The sequence below is a fragment of the Neomonachus schauinslandi genome, chromosome 11, assembly GCF_002201575.2.
Source record: "Neomonachus schauinslandi chromosome 11, ASM220157v2, whole genome shotgun sequence".
Taxonomy (NCBI): Eukaryota; Metazoa; Chordata; class Mammalia; order Carnivora; family Phocidae; genus Neomonachus; species Neomonachus schauinslandi.
In genome coordinates, this window is record NC_058413.1 from 73,732,345 (window position 1) to 73,752,509 (window position 20,165).

Genomic DNA, 20,165 nt, shown 5'->3' on the forward strand with positions numbered 1-20,165 from the left:
AGCATGCTATAGAATTCATCATGATTAATTTCACATTAAATTATGGACAATGGCTGTATCACATTTCACGTTATCGCCAATAGCAGTAAAAAAAACAAAACAAAAACAAAAACAAACAAAAAAACCACAAACAGTGCCTGACAAATAATCTCCTGGGGACACAGATATGTGTCCTGTGAGCAGCTTAGTTCAACAGCGCATGCTTTTCCTCCACCAGATTTAGGACACAACATTAAAAGTTTAGAATGGCCAGAGGAGGTCATTCTGTGCTGTATTTCCAATATCTGAAAAACAATTGCTTGAGCAGATTGTAAGCGCTTTTCCTTATTAAAAAAAAAAAAAAAGGAAAGAAAAGAAAAGAATACACATACATACAAACCCAAAAGCGCTGAAGTTAAGCATTAATAAACCAGGTTCATGATTTATGATCAGTATCCAAAAAATCCAACTATGAAACAATGCAAAGTAGTGCTCCTCAGTATTATTTTTGCAATTGTTAGTAATGTTAAGCATCAAGAAAAATAAAACACATCATTGCACATTACAGCCGCCAAAAAGAACGGCTAAACTTTGACACTAGAGAATTGAATAATTTTTGATGCTACATCACAAACAGCTTCTGATGTATATCTTGTGTGAAAAGGTCTTTACACACATAGGACATTTTCGCTGGGTGATGATGCTTCAGGTCAAATGCCGAGTTATGGCACGAAGCGCATAAAGTAGTTCAGCTTGCATCCGTGCTTCCATTAAAAGTAGATTTACGTGAACCTAGGAATGAAAATGTTATCTCCTTAGTGACCAGTATAAACAATTGGAAAAAACTTACTTTTTTTTTTTTTAACATATCATACATTCACAAAGGTTTATCACACGTACAGGCGTATCTATGCGTGTAAATGACTTAACACTCATTGACAAAACTGTCTGTAAAAAAGAAATGGGTCTTGTGAGCAGTAAAAATGACCTCTAAAAGCCTGGAAAATACCAATCATTATGTCAGAATATATGTTAGGTAAAGTCAATCAATCTTCTGGATTATGCAATAACTTTTTTTTTTTTTAAAGATTTTATTTATTTGACACAGAGAGAGCGACAGCGAGAGAGGGAACACAAGCAGGGGGAGTGTAAGAGGGAGAAGCAGGCTTCCTGCGTAACAGGGAACTCGATGTGGGGCTCGATCCCAGGACCCTGGGATCATGACCTGAGTGGAAGGCAGACGCTTAACGACTGAGCCACCCAGTCGCCCCTATGCAATAACTTTTTAAAAATATTTTTATAAATGACAACTTTCCTGCAAGTGATACTTTCTTCCAGTTGTCAAATCTTACAGGGCTAAAAATCAGCTCTACATTCATTAGAGCCTATGTTCACTCCTTGGAAAGCTTTTAAAAACATTTCTTACTGTGTACTTGAAAGATAGTAAGGTGAAAACCTGAAGCCGAAAGCAGTTTGTAATTAGTGTCTGGTCCTTGTTAGACAGGCATAGCTTCCCTGGAGTATTTCAGATACAACTGTGAACAAGCCTCTAAGTTTTAGGGGAGATATACCTCAGCTGATAGGTTAAAATTAATACCCACATATTTTCAAAACTTACTACAGAGAAATGTTTTTGATATTATATTTATTTTGATAACCTCTACAGGTTAGATATACTGTTAGACATATTCTCTTGATGAGTAAAGAGAATTTCTAGATACAACTTAGTAAAGGAAGAAAATCTAATGCAAACATGTGAACAGGGTATAAAGATCCATCGAGAAGAGATGCTGGCAGTAAAATGGGTATTTATCTGATGTGTGATTGGCTCTAAGACTTCCAAAAATCAGTTAGGTTTGGAGGCCATAACATTCTCTGCTAAGATCATAGAATTAATTAGTGAATACTAAGACCCTAAAGAGATTTTCTTACTCTCAAAAGCTTGGAAACTGTGGTATAAATGAAGAGTCTTGGACGTACAGGTCAAAAAGACCTAGGCTTTAAGGCCAGTTTTTACACTACAATGTTGGTAAAGATCCTTAACATTTACTAGGTCTTAAATAACGATTCCTATATATTTCATCCAAAGAAATATTCTTAGATAATGGTGCATACATTTGGCTCAAAGGTCATGCATTGTATCGTCAAAATACTAAATTACCAAATTGGAATGAGAAACTATTGTTCTAGTAAGTTAACTCTACTGGCTAGAGTTAATCTCTCAACGGAGATACCTTCTGGGCCTGGCACAATCACCCCCAACACATCTCCTTAGGTTTGATTTTTATTAATCATGAGAATGGTAGACATTTTCCTAAAGGTACTTTAAAAATATCAATCTCCAGATCCAGCCGTTCAAAGGCGGATGCTACACGTGTACAGTACACACCACGTTGGCCAAAACATATAACCAAAATTTAGTTAATATTCAATAAACTGGAATTTAAACACGTTTTTAAAAGACGGCCGGATGATGCCACTTCCTTTTCTTTAATGGCACTAACTTATCAATATTTTCCTGTGTAATTTTTCCTGATCATTACGAACTACACTGAACACGTGCCTAAGGTGTCTATAACGTCGAGTCACGAAACACACCTTTTCTGAGTGCTTGAACTGACGCCAGTAACTATCATACATGCGCTTGGTGGTTCTCTCCGGATAGCAGGTCACCGTCTTAATGTAAACCTTCAGGCTTCGTTCAAGTAATTGATTAACTTCTCCGTAATCATAGTCATCATACCTACGAGCCAAAGACAAACGACAAAATCAAAATTTCTGATTTCTAAGTTGGTATCAAGAGACGTTGATTGTCTAGCAATTCGATACCAAAAACTCATTAACTAACTGTTGTCACAAATATTTACTGAGTGCCTATTAGGTGCCGTGTCCTTTTTGTGTAGCTTTCCAGGCAGCGGTGATACACGGGTGAACAGAGTAAACAAAAATCCCCGGTCTCAGGGAATTTCAACCCTTCTGGAGAAGGAAGGAAAAAAATAGACAAGCATGTGATATGCTGGGGATGTTCACTGCCACGGAGGGAAAGGGAAACGAGGCTGTGAGAAGAGAAGCTGTGGTTTTAGGGAGGGGGCGAGGCTGCCATCTGAGGAGAAGGCACCAGCGGAGAGCCCTGCGGCGCGAGTCATAGGTGGGGGGGAGGGGGGGCAGAGGGAGCGATCCACTGTGTCCCAGGCTGCTGACGTATCAAATGCGACAGGAACTGAGCCCTGAGCCCCGGAAGCAGCCGCGCGGGGGTCACAGGTAACCTTGCCGAGAGTGCTTCTGTTGGTGTGGTGCCGTAGTGCGTCCGAGAGGGAATGGGGGATAAAATGGTGACAGCCAACAGACAACACTTCGTCAAAGAGATGGGCTGTGCGTGGGAGCGGGAGGACGAGGCAACGGCCAGAAGGAAAAGAAGGATGAAGAGAGGATTTTTTTCTAAAGATGAGAGAAGTCACGGCATTGTGTGTATACTGATGGGAAAGATCCAGTGAAGAGGGTAAAGTTGATTTTGCAGGAGAGACAAAGAAAGAATTTTTTTTTTTTAAGTTAGGGGCTTGAACTCACGACCCTGAGGTGGAGACCAGAGCTGAGATCGAGAGTTGGACGCTTAACTGACTGAGCCACCCAGGTGCCCCCGGAAGGAGGAACTTTTATTTTTAATTATAGTTGGCATACAATATGATATTAGTTATAGGTGCAGGACACAGTGATTCAACATTAATATCCTTCACAAAATGCTCCCCACAAATGTAGTTACCATCTGTCACCATACAAAGTTACTACAGTCTTACTGACTAGAGTCCCTGGACTGAAACACTGTATCACCATAACTTACCTATTTTATAACTGGAACTTTTACCTCTTGATCTCCTTCACCTATTTTGCCCTCTCCTTCCCCTCCCGCGACAGCCACCAGTTTGTTCTCTGTATCAGTCTGTTTGTTTCTTGGTTTTGCTTTTTAGATCCACCCACAGGTGAAGTTATACCGTTCTTGTCTTTCTCTGGCTTATTTCACTTAGCATTATACCTTCTAGGTTTGTCCATGTTGTCACAAATAGCAAGATCTCATTCTTCTTTGTGGCTGAGTAATATTCCATTGTGTGTGTATATACACATACATACATACGCATATATACAATATGTACATATACATATATACAATATATTATCTATCTATCTACCACATTTTCTTTACCTCGAATAGGGATCTTTAAATGAAAGGAAATGGGAGTTTGTGCCCAGAGGGCTATAACAGTTCATCCATCACAAGAGAGAAGAGAGAGCAGAGTCAATGGGCACAGAGACAAACGGCAGGGTAAATGCAGTAGTGGGAGATTGTGGGATTTCTCTTCTATATTTTCAGTTAATTTTTAACCCAAACATATGCTTAGTTAAGTATTCAAAGATCTTATATGAGCTTTATTTGGTAGCATCCAACAGATAGACACCATAACATTTGTCATGTATTGTCTTGAACATAATTTATCACAATTGAATTAAATTACTAGTATTTATTTTTCTAAAATTAGGTAGTTACGGCATACGTGTCTTAAAATGTGATGATTCTGTGTTAACTTATTGTCTGGAATGGTAAATGAGCAAATAGCATTGTTAACTATTTACCATCATAACAGTGTCTTCTAGGTAGAATGCTGGACTATTAGTTGAGGTTTCAGGAAAATATTTTTACATTAAAATTATAGAAAATACTTTGCTTCCAATTCCATTCCATAAAGGCTTTCTGATACTACATTAGAAAGGATATAGTAGAGTCAAATTGAACGTATTCATAACTGGGAATTTTTTTTTTTCTGCAAATTTATCTCCATAAACGCCTTCAAAACCCAGCTCAAAAAGGCACATTCTCCCAAAAAAGCTTTCCTGATTAGACCATTCAATCTCATTCACTCATTTACTCACTGTCCTCTCAATGCCAATTTTCTAAATTTAGAGGCCATTAATTTATATTGACTGATAGTTTCATTTTAGTGTTCTTATGTGAGCTTTATGAGGACACAATCTATCCTAGTTTTATTTATACCCTAATTACCATTCCTTTAAAAATAAACAAACAAACAGTCATTTATCACAGTGAGCTAAAGGGGCACAATAAACGTTTTTTAACTGCCTAATTCTTCCAGGAAGGATTCTTAAATTGAGTCTGATTCTATTGTATCCCCCAATGATTACTGATTTTTTCCCCCTCCTTAGTAAATTCTCATTACTGTATTTATAGGTACATGCTAAGATTCCCAACAGTTAAACAAGGAAAAATATTTTTCTATATAATGGAAGTCATTTTTCAAAATCAGAAGTCCACATGTAATACTTTCTCCTCAGTACTATATAGCACTAAACAGGATAGGAGCAAGACTCGGGCCAGAATTTTCATTTAGAAACATTTAAAACTGTCTTGACAATGAACATACCTGATTCCAAACATACAGTGAACATAGTTAAATAAAGCTCTGCGCAGCGTGGTTGTGTCAACATCCTCATGGGTGGCCATAGTGTTATAGGTGAGATTGTAGACCATGCGGAACTTCTCATCAAGAAGATGTCCAATGTCAGAATAAAGTCTGTTCACCAGGGAGAACCCATGATTTTCCCAGGTGTAGTCCTAAAAGAAGAAATTGTATCCAGTTACAAAATGGGCAGTCTCCATTTAAATTCCATGTTTGTAGTAAATATAACTACTGAAGCAAGTAAGTGAAGATATTTCAAATATAATTCTAAGTTGATAGCTTTACTAAGAACCCTTCACATCGGTTCATGGATCAAAGTGCCATGTAGTTTCCTCAGTGGGGTCCATGGTTTGACATGTTGGTGATGAACTCTGGCCACCTCCTGTGGTTGGGTACTATGCTAACTACACCCTTATCTGGAAGAACCCCAGAAAATCTGAGAATATTCCTATGTGACCAAACCTACTCAGTGACAGTTAGAAGATCAGTGAAACAAGTGCAAAGTAGTCTGTGTTAATTCAAACTTCCACTCTCTTTAGGAGCCACATCACTACTGTGGCTCTGTTTTCTAGGGGTTGGTGGGGTAGCCCTTAAGCCCATAACTACTGGTATATGATCTTATTACAAAATGCTATTTTAGTATAAATGTAACTTTATCACTTGATTTCCTCCCTGCTCCTCTCAAAAAAAAAAAAAAAGGTATGCATGAACATTGTACAATTACTATGTGATAATGCAAGTAACTGAGTAAGACCATTTCCTTTTGCCTTCTTAGAGGGGAGAAACATTGAAATAATAATTCATCTACTGGAAGATCAAATTAGACTAGGCCAAAAACTAGGTTACATAAAAAGATCTACAGACTCTATCAAAATGACCATTAGTTTCTTTAGAAGTCAATGTATTTACATCTCAACATTTCACAGTTAAAATGACAGTATTTCTTCTCTAGTTTCTATGAATTAAAGGCATCTTATATACCTGAGCTCGGAATGTTGGCAAATGTTCTTCTCCTCGTCTGGCAAAGTCCTCATACCCAAAACCAGGGTCTTCAATATATCGGGAGACATCAGATGTTATAATCATGTCATCTTCAAAATCTAAGGACAATAATGAACAATCTAGAATAAAGGAAACTGTGCACAGAACAATGAAACTGCTCCATTTCCCCCCACTTTTTAGCTTTTCCATGGATTTCTGAAGTGACAATACTGACTTCCTGGCTTAAGTTTTGAATTCAATTTCAATTCAATTTCATTACCAAATACTGGCAATCTTAACTTTTAACTGTACTTGTCTGGGCAAAAACATGACTACACTGAAATATCTAAGCAGTAGCAGCAAAGAATCAATATACTAGCTTTACTTATTCAGAAGGGGAATATAGCACAGGGCTTTGAGTATAGAGCTTAAACATTTTTTGAACTCTTGCGCGATGAAGTGGGATGTGGGGAAAGAGACGAGATGAAGGTGAAAGACCACTTGAATGGAATTTAATGTTAAGATAGATTTCGTTAAAATTCCATGGTGCTTCATCTGAATGTGTTCATGCTGAAAATTAGTGCAATCTCGTCCATTTTTAGCTCACAAAGAGGCATTTAGGGAAAAGGCCTGGGAAGGGAATTGGGACAGGGAAGAAAGTGGCCTTCTGGGTACCACCATTATTCTGAGTTGACTTGGGCGCTAAACAGGAAGGGTCAGTTTGAGAAAATTCATTGAGTTTTATGCCTAACCTATGTGCGCTTTTCTATGCACATGGAAATAAAAAGGCATACAACGTATGAAGTAAAACAACGTGTTAATGAGATTGTGATCAGAATATTATAAAAATGGCATTCAGGAAGATAGGAAGACTACAACCATCTTTTAAGACAGCTGACTTCTGCATACTTGATAATATTAAAAATTTACCACTGAAAAATTTTAAATGCCCAATGCATGTGATTGTCATTTAAAGAAAATTCTAACTCACTTTTTTTTTTTTAGGGCAGTCTGTCCTTATAATTACCTTTTTCTCATTTCAACCACTGAAAGGAAATGAACAACCATTATTTACTACCTCCTACTCTAGAAAATGAATATACTGTTTCCAAAATAATAAAAAAAAGCTCCTTCCATGCAAAGAACAATATTTTCTTAAGTATTTTAATCAATATCAAATAAATGCAATACTTAATAATTAATAAACAACTATTAGTTTTTAAAACAATTTTTAACATTTTATTTATTTATTTGAGAGAGAGAGAGAGAAAGAGAGCATGAGTGGGGTGAGGGTCATAGGGGGGAGAGAGAGGCAGACACCTCGCTGAGCAGGGAAGCCCGACTTGGAGCTAGGTCCCAGGACCCTGAGATCATGACCTGAGCCGAAGGCAGACGCTTAACCCACTGAGCCACCCAGGTGCCCCACTTAAACAATTTGGTGGCATAAAAACTATAATTCTTAACTGGACAGTCTTGAGAGGCTTAAAAGAACAGGTACAATTATAGTAATTCATCCAAAAGATGTAGTAAATTAGTAGTGTCTTCATTCTCTTTAATCTTTGCTATTTCATGAAAATCCTAGCAATAATTATTCTTTCCTCACAGGGTTTTAACCTTTCCTTAGGTCACTGCCATGGCCTAACAGGGTGCTCGATAATGGCAGGAAAGATCAAGTATCCAGGCTACCCAACTTTGGAAATATTAAAATTCTTACCTAACTTCTTTACTACCCATAATGCGAAGAGACTGACATTTGTTGAGTACTTTTTTTTTTTGTCAGAGAGAGAGAGAGAGCACAAGCAGGGGGAGTGGCACGCAGGAGAGGGAGAAACAGACTCCCCGCTGAGCAAAGAGCCCGATGCAGGACTCCATCCCAGGACCCCGGGATCGTGACCTGATCCAAAGGCAGACGCTTAACTGACTGAGCCACCCAGGTGTCCCTGTTGAGTACTTAATATATACCAGGTACTATGCTATGTGCTTAATACCTATTTTTTGTTTGATTAATGCAAAATAAATACCTTCTTAAGAAATTAGTAAACTGTAAGCTACTAATAGCACTGTCAGTGTTGTCAGTAAGAACTACAATGTGAATTAGTTTAGGATGGTGTGGAAAACTTGTAAACACTGAGCTACTTAATTTGATCTGAAGCTTGTAAGTGACTTTCAGTTTTCTAAATCGAAATCTTGGGCTTATCGCTAGCCCAACCCATGACCATTGCATTGTCTCATCAGGCTGCAGGACTGTGTTTGGGTAAATGGAAACACTTTGAAATCAGCATTTTCAATGCTTTGTCTCTCCATGTTTATCAACGAGGTTATGCCTTCCTTAATTCAGTCCATCACACACTCATCAATAGAAATGAAGCAAAAAAATTGAAAACATAGTGATTGCTGAGGCTGCTAGGAAAACTAGGAGTTTTGTGGGCTGCGAAGTAAAATCAGACCAAGAACAGTGAGTGAGTGATATGAGGAATTCTTAATTGCAGGAAACAAACTGAGGGTTGCTGGAGTGGGGGGTGGGGTAGGAGGGATGGGGTGACTGGGTGATAGACACTGGGGAGGGTATGTGCTCTGGTAAGCGCTGTGAATTGTGCAAGACACTTGAATCTCAGATCTGTACCTCTGAAACAAATAATGCAATATATGTTAAGAAAAAAAAAAAGAAGAAGAAGAAGGTAGCGGGAGGGGAAGAATGAAGGGGGGGAAATCGGAGGGGTAGACGAACCATGAGAGACGATGGACTCTGAAGAACAAATTGAGGGTTTTAGAGGGGAGGGGGGTGAGAGGATGGGTTAGCCTGGTGATGGGTATTGAGGAGGGCACATTCTGCATGGAGCACTGGGTGTTATGCACAAACAATGAAGCATGGAACACTTCATCTAAAACTAATGATGTAATGTATGGGGATTAACATGAGAATAAAAAAAAATTAAAAAAAAAAAAAAAAAGAACAGTGAGTGAGAACTAACGTCTGCACGACAGTTTCTGCCCTGATGTGATCTCTCCACCCACACTGCACAAGCAGTTGGTTTCACTGGGCAAATACCGATTCTGAAGTTGACTATTACACAGCTGATTCATTTGATGGTTGATGTTAGTTTTTGATTTGCCCACAAACATTTTCTAGTTGTCATATGACTTGGAAACATTTTAAAATAAACAATAATGAGTAACTGGAATCAAACAAGATAGAATTTATCCTACGGATAATATTCATTTATTCATTTTAAAATTAGGAGTCAATCAAGACCTGTTTTCTAGACCATTTTGTCCACAGAAAGAAATGTACAAAGGTCTCTCAAACTACAAATACTTTTTTTTTCAAATTCATTTTAAGAAGTTAAAACCAGTACTCTGACCAACAAATCTAAAACTCCAGTTTTAATTCTATCTAAACAAATATTTCAAAGTCTGGACTCAAAGGAAATAGTAGTTTGCACACTGGCTGCTTTCTCTGCCCCAAACATAATATAGAAAACACTCTACTAGAGTAATGGAACGGCTTTCTAACTTGAAAAACAAAAAGAATAAGAGTTGGTTAACTCTGCTACCAAGCTATAGAATACCACCTCTGTAGAACATTTTAAACGTTTATTTTCTTCAAAAGGTTTGAAAAGCTATTCTTAGAGTCTCCACATGGAATCTGGAATGCTGTATCACACGGGTCAAACCAAAAAATTCACTACAGAAAAAAATACATTTCTATTTCCATTTTAAAACATGGTAAGATTATAAAAAGGACTCAGTTAGCCACTCTACCAAGTCGTTTTTCTGTTACCTTTGTGTGACTAGCAAATGTAGTACTGGGAATGGTTAAGAGTAAACAATGAAATGATTTATTTCCTTGACTGATTTACAAATGATACAGCCTCTTCTGTCAAAATTAGAACATAATTTTTGGTGAGGATCTAAGACTTGCTAGTCAAAATTCACTACTGTATAAGGCAGGAGTCCCTGCTCAAGGATTCAAGAAAGTAGAGGCTGGGATCCAAAATATATTTTCAAGGGGCGCCTGGGTGGCTCAGTCAGTTGTGTCTGACTCTTGATCTCAGCTCAGGTCTTGATCTTGGGGTCATGAGTTCAAGCCCCACGTTGGGCTCCATGCTGGGCATGGAGTCTACTTAATAAACAAAACAAAACAAAAGAAGCTCTCAGAAGAGCTTTGATTAAAAAAAAAAAACCAAAATCTGTTTTCAACATTAAAAAACGACTAAGAGAAATAAAACATTTATATCCTTCAAGCTCTAGTGATGTTCGAGTTCTTAAAAATGAATGTCTGAAAGCAAATAGATATTACTAACCTTAATAGGTTAGTAACGTTTACATTTTACAATCCTGGTTTACCTTGAAGGTTCACCCTAGGCTTATGATTTTCCTTTGTCCCATGTGTTCCCTCTGGATGGTCTTTATAAACAACCCTTCCTATTTTAACTCCCAATCATATGGCAATAATTTCCAAAATTTCATCTGGAGTTTAAAAGCCTCTCCTGACCTTCAGACCATCTGCCAAGGCCCTCACTACTGCAGGGTGGTTTGCAGACTGGCGGCCCTGCCATCACTTGGAGGAATGATAGCCACGTGGCCTCTCAGGTCCTAGACTAGATGACTGAATCAGAATCTGCATTTCGGCAAGATTCCCCAGTGACTCACAGGCAATCAAAGTTTAAGAAGCAGTGTACTAGACATCTCCAGACTGGAGGTTTAACAGACCTCTTAGCTCAAAATGTCCAAAATATGGCAGGCTGCATGCTCCTTAAGGCTAGAAAGGTCATCATGATAAGGCCTCTGTTTACCTAACCAGCTTATGTGATGACATTACCTGCCTCATGATTTATGCCCACTTGTTCCTGTGCCCAGCATCCTGTTTCCTTAGCAGGGTGCCTTGGCTCCGCTGATTGTTTACCATCAACTCCCCTGTCCTCCAGCCACTGCCTGACTCCCCTGCACTCGAGTCTTGAAGACTTAGAGCCCAATGGTTGGAGGAAGTCTTCCTCGAGGACCCCTTTTGTGCACACTCTTCCCCCCACCGAGACTGGATTCAGGGCCCTCTTCTAGGTTCATATACTGCTCACACTCTGCTATGTACTGAAATTCTTTCTCTCCCTCCAGCAAAGGGAGCTCCCAGAGGGCAGGAATCGTGTCTTATTTAGCTTGAAAACCTTAGTACCTACTACAGTGCTGAGACTATAGAGGGTACTCAATAAATGTTTGTAGAATAGATATTAAGCCAATAACTAAAACACCAAGTTTCTTTATTTGGGATTTCCTGCTGCTTAGAAGCTCCAAGAAACTAGAACTTAATATAGTCAATGTGGTGGATAAAATCTTTCATAAAAAAGACCACAGGGGAGATGATAAAAGGGGTTTTTGTTCTTCTTGGCAAAACTTCTGAGAACTACTGGTCAATGCTATGTTTAACATTAACAAACAAGTTATGGCCCAATCAGTTACCCTCGGAATTTATGAGATTGACTGGCCTTAAGACGAGACATTTCTTAAACCAATGGGACTCTGTTACGTAGATTGGTGACTTTGGAGGGTTTCAACTTTCTACTGAGTCAATGCTATTTTTTTTTTAAAGATTTATTTTATTTGTTTTAGAGAGAGAGAGAAAGAGAGTGGAGGGAGGGGCACAGGGAGAGGGAGAGAGAGAATCTCAAGCAGACTCCCCATTGAGCTCAGAGCCCTACTTGGGCCTCAATCTCATGACCCTGAGATCATGACCTGAGCCGAAACCAAGAGTCGGACACTCAACCGACTGTGCCACCCAGGCGCCCCAAGGCTATTTTAATAACATTTACTATGTGGTGTTCGATATCTTTTTTAGTCATAACTAAAAAGTTGCCTAATTCAAAGTCTCTTCGAGTACTGGGGTGGGGGGAGGGAGTGTATTTTTAAGACCAGAGCAAAGATGTCTAGCTTTTAATACAGAATGAATTCCTCCAAATTCAATATAAGAAAATGACCTAAATAATGCATTTTTATAAAATTCTGAAGATGTCTCCAAAGAAATGCAAATGCAAGTACAATGTAATTTTAGAACTAATCTGGAAAAGTAGCAGTTCGAGAACAATCCTCCCACATACTCCCCACACACAAAAAGGGCAGAGATGTGTTTTTTTTTTTTTAATCTATTGAAACAGGATTTCACTGATCGCTTTAAAACATCACAAAAGTAGAACGAATTAGGTATCTCTATCTAACTTTGTAGGCAACTGCTCTGGCTTCGAATCTCATTTTATCCCGGATGAGTGTGGACTACAAGGCGGGAAGTCCCTCTCAACTGGACCTGAAGTGTATTCAGAGATGCAACAACAGAAGAGGGGGGGCAACGGCATCAGGGGAAGCTGGAGGAGGAGGAAATAAAAGGAACATGATAGTAGAGTCGCTTTTACAGATCTGTGTGGAAAATACGGAACGTGGTCTATCAGGGATGCAACAACTCAGAGGCAAAGACAGTATGGGGTGTGTTGGGGGGGAGCTCACCTGAATGAGGAAATGAATGAAAAGTGTCTCCAGAGACCACGAAAAGACTTTCTTTCTTCTCCTTCTCAAAACGAGTGGTCATTTCTTCCTGAGATGCCTCTTCATCTTCCCTCTCTTCTCGAAGCCTCTTCATTCTGTCCATTAAGGCCTCTAGCTCACTTAGAGAATCGACAATCTGGAGCCAGGTAAGATAATGTTGGGTGTTAGTAATACTAAGAATTATTCTAGTAAATGTCCCTGTCTCTCAATGCCACCTTATTATGTAAGTTGCATGGGCACAGTTCTTAAGTTCCTAAGTGGGTTTTCCATTAACCCCAAAGAAAATCAAATGACAGATTCAAACGTTTTCAGGAGTACGAAGTTTTTGCAGCACTTATAAATCTAGAAAATTTATAAGTATAGATATATTTAATCTAGCATTCTAGCATTTAGTGTATATTAAATTAGTTTATTTTTTAAAATGAGGCAGCTTTATGATTTGTAATAATATCTACTTGCTTTATTTTTTTTTCAAAGATTTTATTTACTTATTTATTTGAAAAAGACAGAGAGAGAGCATGAGCAGGGGCAGAGGGAGAAGCAGACTCCCTGCTGAGTAGCGAGCCCAATACGGGGCTCCATCCCAGGACCCTGGGATCATGACCTGAGCCGAAGGCAGATGCTTAACCGACTAAGCCACCCAGGTGCCCTTATCTATTTGCTTTAAAAGCCTCTTTAAGACAATTCAGAACTTCATGTATAAGTTAAGTTTTTACAGTAGGAAAAGTTGTGCAGAAATACTTCAAGTATACAATGTCCTGTTTAGTCAGACAAATTCTTTCTAGATATTTTTCAAGCAAAATAGTAAAGAAAAACGAAGTTCAGAACACTAACCCCGAAGTTGTTGCCTGTAAGGGATGCATTCTCTATGTTGTTATCGTTAGCGAGATCACACACACAGAAATTGTTGACTGATATTAGCCTGAACCCATTGGAGATTTCTGGATCTCTCTCTGGATTGATGCCACTACCAAAAACAAAGCTTGCCAAAGCATGATAATGTGCCAGCAGGACCACAGCATGTACCAGTTCGGGCAGAGACCAATTATTTTCTCCAGTTTTGACAAGTTTCTGAAATGAGAAAGTGAATCAGAGTAAGAATGAAAATCACAGAATGCTACAAAGCTATTTTAGAAAGCATGGAAAATCCACCAAATTTTTAGGTCCATTTATAGCAATCAAACTTAAAACTCCCTTTTAAAAATGTTTCATATAATAAAGATATGGCTTTGGTCAAACAATATTACATTCAACCGGCAAACCTAACAATATAATTATGTTGTAGATCCTTCTAAATCCCTTATATGTACCATGGATCTTCTGCTTCCAAAGCGCTTTTACATATTATGTTGTTTTAATAAGATATTTCAGAGACTCAAAGAACACTGAAGCTAGAAGGGACTTTAAAGATTATCTGGCAAAGCCATTCACTTTAAAGTTTTTAGGTAAAGACTTTACCTTCAAAGTCACATAAAAATCCAAGTCAGAAAGTCAACTTTTAGGTGCCTTTCCTGATGGAGAAAGAGCCGATAGCAGATGGTAGGAATTCTAGAATACTACCTTGCCTTTGAAAAAGAACTTCAAAAGTTTCAAAGCACTTTTTCATATGCTATTTCACTTGATCCTCCAGCTGAAGGATGGAACCACAAGTGAAGCCATTGAAAACAGTGATGTCTCCATCCTCACTTTCTCCAAGAGCCAATCTCATCTGTCAGTCCATCAGAGAGTCTTTCCCATCAGTGTTCTACCTTGCTTGGTGTACACGTGCGTGCATGTCCTGCTGCTCCTCACAAATCCACGCTTTTAATTCTGCTCACGTCACAGCCAAACCCCCACCAGACACCTCTTTTGCTTTCCTCTCCATTAACCATACACACACACACACACACACACACACACAGGCAATTTAATATATTACCAAAAGCTCAGGAAAAAGGAAAGGAAAAATTAATCATATTCTACCACCCTCATATAACTTTCACATATTTTATTTTTATAAGCATAATTATATAATCAGAGTAATACATCTAATTTTCTCTGCCTTTCAAACCTGACATTTTGACATGTTCATTTCTCATGAGGCTCCACTGTCTTCTATTGAGCATGGGCTGTATACTGCATAGCAATGGATGTACAGAGCTACTTCTCCGTTCCCTTACTGTTAGATATTCAAATTGCTTCTAAGGTTTGTTGGTTTTTTTTTGTTTATTTGCTATTATAAATAGCATCTTCAGGCTATAGCTCTGAATAATTCCTAATAGCATTTTTAGGGCAATCATATTTTAAATACTTTTGATAATACTGCCAAAGAGCCTTCCAAAACAACGGGTAGAATTTACAATGCCTTTGTCAGTCTTTCCAAGAGTATTAAACCTGAAAGGATAGACATCCAGCACTCATCATCTCAAATTTCTCATCTCACATTCATTTGTTTTTTTTTTTTCTTAATTCATTGTAATTTGTTTTCTTTTTTAAGCAAGCTCCTGAAAGCAACTTTCGCTAAGGTCACATATGACCTCCAAAAGGCCAAATCTAACTATTTCTTTTTAGTACTTATCCTTATTTGATCTCTGTAGGATTTATATTTTCCTTACTTCCTCCCTTCTTGAAATTAACCTCTCTTGACTTCAGCAATTCAACTAATTTTTTTTCATCGTTTCTCCCCTGAGATGCACGTTTCCCCATCTTCCTCATAGCCCCCTTTTTCTGATTGCCTCCAAAATGTTGGCTTGCTCTATTCGACCCATGATCTTCTTTCCTTGTGCACTATCTCCCTGGATGGAGCATTCATTCCTCCAACTTGACCTCTGCTTACTATCAATATCTATCTGATTTTATTTCTTTTTTTTTTTAAGATTTTATTTATTTATTTGACAGAGAGAGACACAGCGAGAGAGGGAACACAAGCAGGGGGAGTGGGAGAGGGAGAAGCAGGCTTCCTGCTGAGCAGGGAGCCCAATGCGGGGCTCGATCCCAGGACCCTGGGATCATGACCTGAGCTGAAGGCAGATGCTTAATGACTGAGCCACCCAGGCGCCCCCTGATTTTATTTCTAATCTATCCTTTATCTTGAGTTACAGACCTGTATTTCCTTCAGTAATTGAACATCACTATCTAGATGACACGGTCGTCTGTTTTCAGGCAAGTGTATGCTGTCCTGCTCATGGCATTGCCTTTTGCCAGTCAGGAAGGTAGAAACCTTACTTACTCTCCTGTCCCTACCCTCTCTTCCATCCTCACATTCTACTAGTCACCAAGTCCTGCCTCTTCCCATGCAGAATGCATACACACAGTCTGATCTCTCCTCTGGCTTTTTTAAAAAAAAATCACCTCTCAAATGGACTACTGAAATTGCTTTATGACTGGCTCCCCTGTTTCTAGACTGTACCATTTGTGATTTATCTTCTGCATCACCACACACATTCATATTACAACTCAGCTCAAAAACCTTTGATGATTCTTAATTCTTTATCATAGTGATCTCTGAAATCTTTTGATCACTTATACTACTTCTTTCTTTTTTTAAGATTTTATTTATTTTATTTTGGGGGGTCACGAGCAGGGGGAGAGACAGAGGGAGAGAGAGAATCCCAAGCAGACTCTGCGCTAAGTGTATAGCCCGATGCAGGGCTTGATCCCAGGACCCTGAGATCATGACCTGAGAAAAAAATCAAGAGTCGGACACTTAACTGATTGAGCCACCCAGGCGCCCCATGATCACATATACTTCTGACAATAACAGTTGGGGGCTCCAACCCTTGATAGTATGTACATTTATTTATAAATTAATAAATACTTATAAAATACAACATTTTATATAGATAAGTCATACACATGTACCGTAATACTAATATTGTAAAATATACAAATAAAGAAATTTATTAAGGTAAAAATACATGTGCGTATGCACACACACACACACACATAATTTTCTAACATTTTGAAGGATTGCCTTCTGCATCCCCTGAAGTAATGTAACATAAATCTGAAGAACATAGCTTTCTGAGGATAAAACATAAATTCTTTAATACAGTATTCATTGTGTCATAATGATATGCTCCCCATTCCTCCCATCTCCTACCCCCACCTCACATAACCTTCCCTACTGTCAGTAACCTGAAACTGTTAGCTACTTTTCCAACCTGTTTCACACTCTATTATTTGTCTGGAGTACCCTCCTCTTCTTGAAAATTCCCACTTACTCTTCAAGACCTATCTCCAATGTTACCTCTTTCATGCAACTTCCTGATCCCATTCTTTCTATTCATATCTTCATACATCACTGTGCTGTGTTTATTGTCATTACCTCTCCTCCTTTCTTCCCCTAGATTCCAAGCATGTTCAAGGGCAGGATCTACCTTTTTGGATGCACCAAAGTATATGGCACGGAGTAATTAACATATGACATAAAAATAATGATCAATTCTTCTATAAGTAACATTCAAGTCAGAACATAAACCTCAGGGCAGTATTATGTTTCATATATTCCCAGACAGATACTCAATTTCTAAGAGTATGGAGACTGACAAAAGCTCAGTTTGGTTTTACTGGGCAAATAACTAACAAAAGTGTAGTCTAATGGAGAGGATCAACAAAACCAAGGACATGTCTACGCATTAGAAGCAGGGAATTTAAATACCTAAGGCTTCTCTGATAATGATTTAGATGACAGCTGCTATGTACTGAATAATGACCAAGTGCCAGGCACAGAGCCAAGGATACGGTATGATGGCCTCACCCTGTGTGCCTTTGATGGAAGCTCCTTTCCACCTGCAAGTGTTCTAGTCAATCGCAACTCTGTTTCTCATCTGAGCTCTAGCTTCCAGAGGCATTCAAATGTTCACACCAGTTGGCACATGGCTTTTTATTTGCAAAACTAATTTGTAAATCTTAAAATTATGAAGTGTTAGAACTAGAAAAGAGCTTGAAACTCATTTAATGTAGGCCCCTCATTTTATAGAGGGGGTAACTACTGAGACCCACAGAAATTAATTTACTCAAGGTCATGGGCATGAGAACCCAGGTAGCCCATTGTGCAGTTTATTTTCTTTGTCTGCCTCCTGCTTGAAAATAGAAATCAACTTTTCTCACAGCCATTCACTAAAGCACCTGGGTATACCTAAAGAGGAATATTCATTTGTACCTAAATTAAACCCACAGACTTTCTACATTTATCTCTTCTATATACTGATAGCCTATGTTTTAAGTTTCTAATATGCAAGTAGTTAAAATTAAGTCTTAAGCAAAAAAAGAAAGAAAGAAAGAAAGAAAAAAAGGAAAAAGAAAGAAAGAAAAGAAAAATGAACTCTTGGCTAGAATCATGAGTAAACTTCTTTGTCATTTCCAAACAGCACTCAGTACCTGAATGTGCTCTTTCGTGATCAGCCAGGGTCGGTGTGCTAGCAGCTTGTTTATTTCATTAAGATTTTTCAGTCTTTGCGGTACATATTCCAAACCATTCAACCACTCAGCAATACCTCCTGTCTTTAAAAATTCATCCACATGCATGTTTATTAGGTAGGAACACTGATGTCTAGCTGCAGCCTAAAACACAAGAAGAGTCAGTTGAGACAACAATCGTGGTAGAGGTCGGATCCTACTAGTTCTAAACCAATAATAATTTATTTGGAGTTTAATAATTTCAATAACCAATACTTCTTTTCTTCCAGATTCCTGCTCCTCTTCCAACTTCTATCATACAATATGCCATAGATTCTTGAATCAATACATGTAGTTGATATTTGTATAAGCAAATAACTGTCACCTGTAGGCAATTACCTCCTCAGCCAGAAGTGGGTATGGATTAACCTAGAATCCACTTTCTGGTTATGTCAAGAACATACATGTCCATTTCATGATGGTAAATGATATAAACTATGTTCTATTTAAAACGCAATAAAATCTCACTAACTTCTACCCATTCAGAACGCATGCTAATTTGGGTGCTCCTCTTACCCCCTCTAAGATAACTGTGATTTCAGTCTTATCTGGGCACATCACCCTACTGAGATGAGACTGAAGCTCGCTGACCCCTTCCTTCCTGTGCAGTCAAAACCAGCCTTGACACTGACAGTTTGGGAAATCTATGCAAAACAGACTTTTCACTGCTCCTTTCCCTGGGACTGTTTCTCAGGAAAACAGTATTGTTTTTTTTTTTTTTTTATTTATTTATTTATTTATTTATTTATTTATTTGAGAGAGAGAGCACATGAGAGGGGGGAGGGTCAGAGGGAGAAGCAGACTCCCCGCCGAGCAGGGAGCCCGATGCGGGACTCGATCCAGGGACTCCAGGATCATGACCTGAGCCGAAGGCAGTCGCTTAACCAACTGAGCCACCCAGGTGCCCAGGAAAACAGTATTGTTTACTCATTCTTTTCCGTATCTTGCTTATCTCTTAGTTTGTGATCATTCTAAGGCTGCCTTGGGCCTCACTGTCATCAAAACTGAGCTGGAATTATAGTCTTGATCGTGTTTGTCAGTCGAGAAAACACAGAGCGCTGCCCTTTCCTTGTTGTTGTTTAAAACTTTGGTGAGAGCATAAACAAGAAAATCAAATTAAACTTAGGAAAAACGAACCTGCTCACTGCGGGCTAGCTCTGCAAGCCCAGCTGTTCTCCTAAACTGTCCCAACACAGGGCACTTGGAGCAGGTCCTTCGTCTGTTTCTCCAGTAACAGTCCAACTGTGACACTGTTCCCTTCTACCTTTCTCATCCCGATTTATAATTCTCTCCCCACCCCCACCAAAACATTAACTAGTTCACCCAGTTTGCATCAAATACTATACTTAGCGGGGTTATGATTGATTTAAGAATTTTTCTCCATTGGTACTGATTGATAACTTTCCTCTCATCTGGCCAAATTAGTGATAATGTTCATGTAGAAAATGACTAAATCAGATGTCACAACCAACCTGTTCTATATAAGTAATAAAGACAAGGCATCAAGAGCCAAAATAAAACTTGTGGGATGTTAGGGATATTCCTTTGGACCCTACAAGCGTCATTAACCATAAGAGAATAAACTGAAAATTCAAGGAGAAACAGTGAGTCCTTTAAGATGTGTAAAGTACTCAAAATGTATCCAAGACACGGGGTATCCGAAAGGCCACGGGCTTCTTCAAGTCTTATTTCTAGAAAATTATCCTTGGCTCGACACACACACACACACACACACACACACACACACACTTGGCTCGACACACACACACA

General features: G+C 38.7%; 1 protein-coding gene across 3 annotated transcripts in view; it reads right to left on the minus strand.

Annotated features, from left to right (window-relative positions):
• Positions 1–208: 208 nt before the first annotated feature.
• SESN3 (sestrin 3) overlaps positions 209–20,165 on the minus strand; it is a 69,506-nt gene continuing 49,549 nt past the window's right edge. The window contains exons 4-10 of one of the 3 annotated variants that reach the window (XM_021679068.2): positions 18,318–18,500; positions 13,791–14,027; positions 12,918–13,092; positions 6,429–6,547; positions 5,412–5,602; positions 2,578–2,722; positions 209–771 (exon numbers count right to left, since the gene is read on the minus strand). In XM_021679068.2, coding sequence (XP_021534743.2) covers positions 685–771; positions 2,578–2,722; positions 5,412–5,602; positions 6,429–6,547; positions 12,918–13,092; positions 13,791–14,027; positions 18,318–18,500 — 1,137 coding nt within the window. In that variant the 3' untranslated portion in view covers positions 209–684. Of the gene's footprint in view, positions 772–2,577; positions 2,723–5,411; positions 5,603–6,428; positions 6,548–12,917; positions 13,093–13,784; positions 14,028–18,317; positions 18,501–20,165 lie in introns of all 3 variants that reach the window. The other 2 variants (XM_044919407.1, XM_044919406.1) reach the window with 2 other exon arrangements.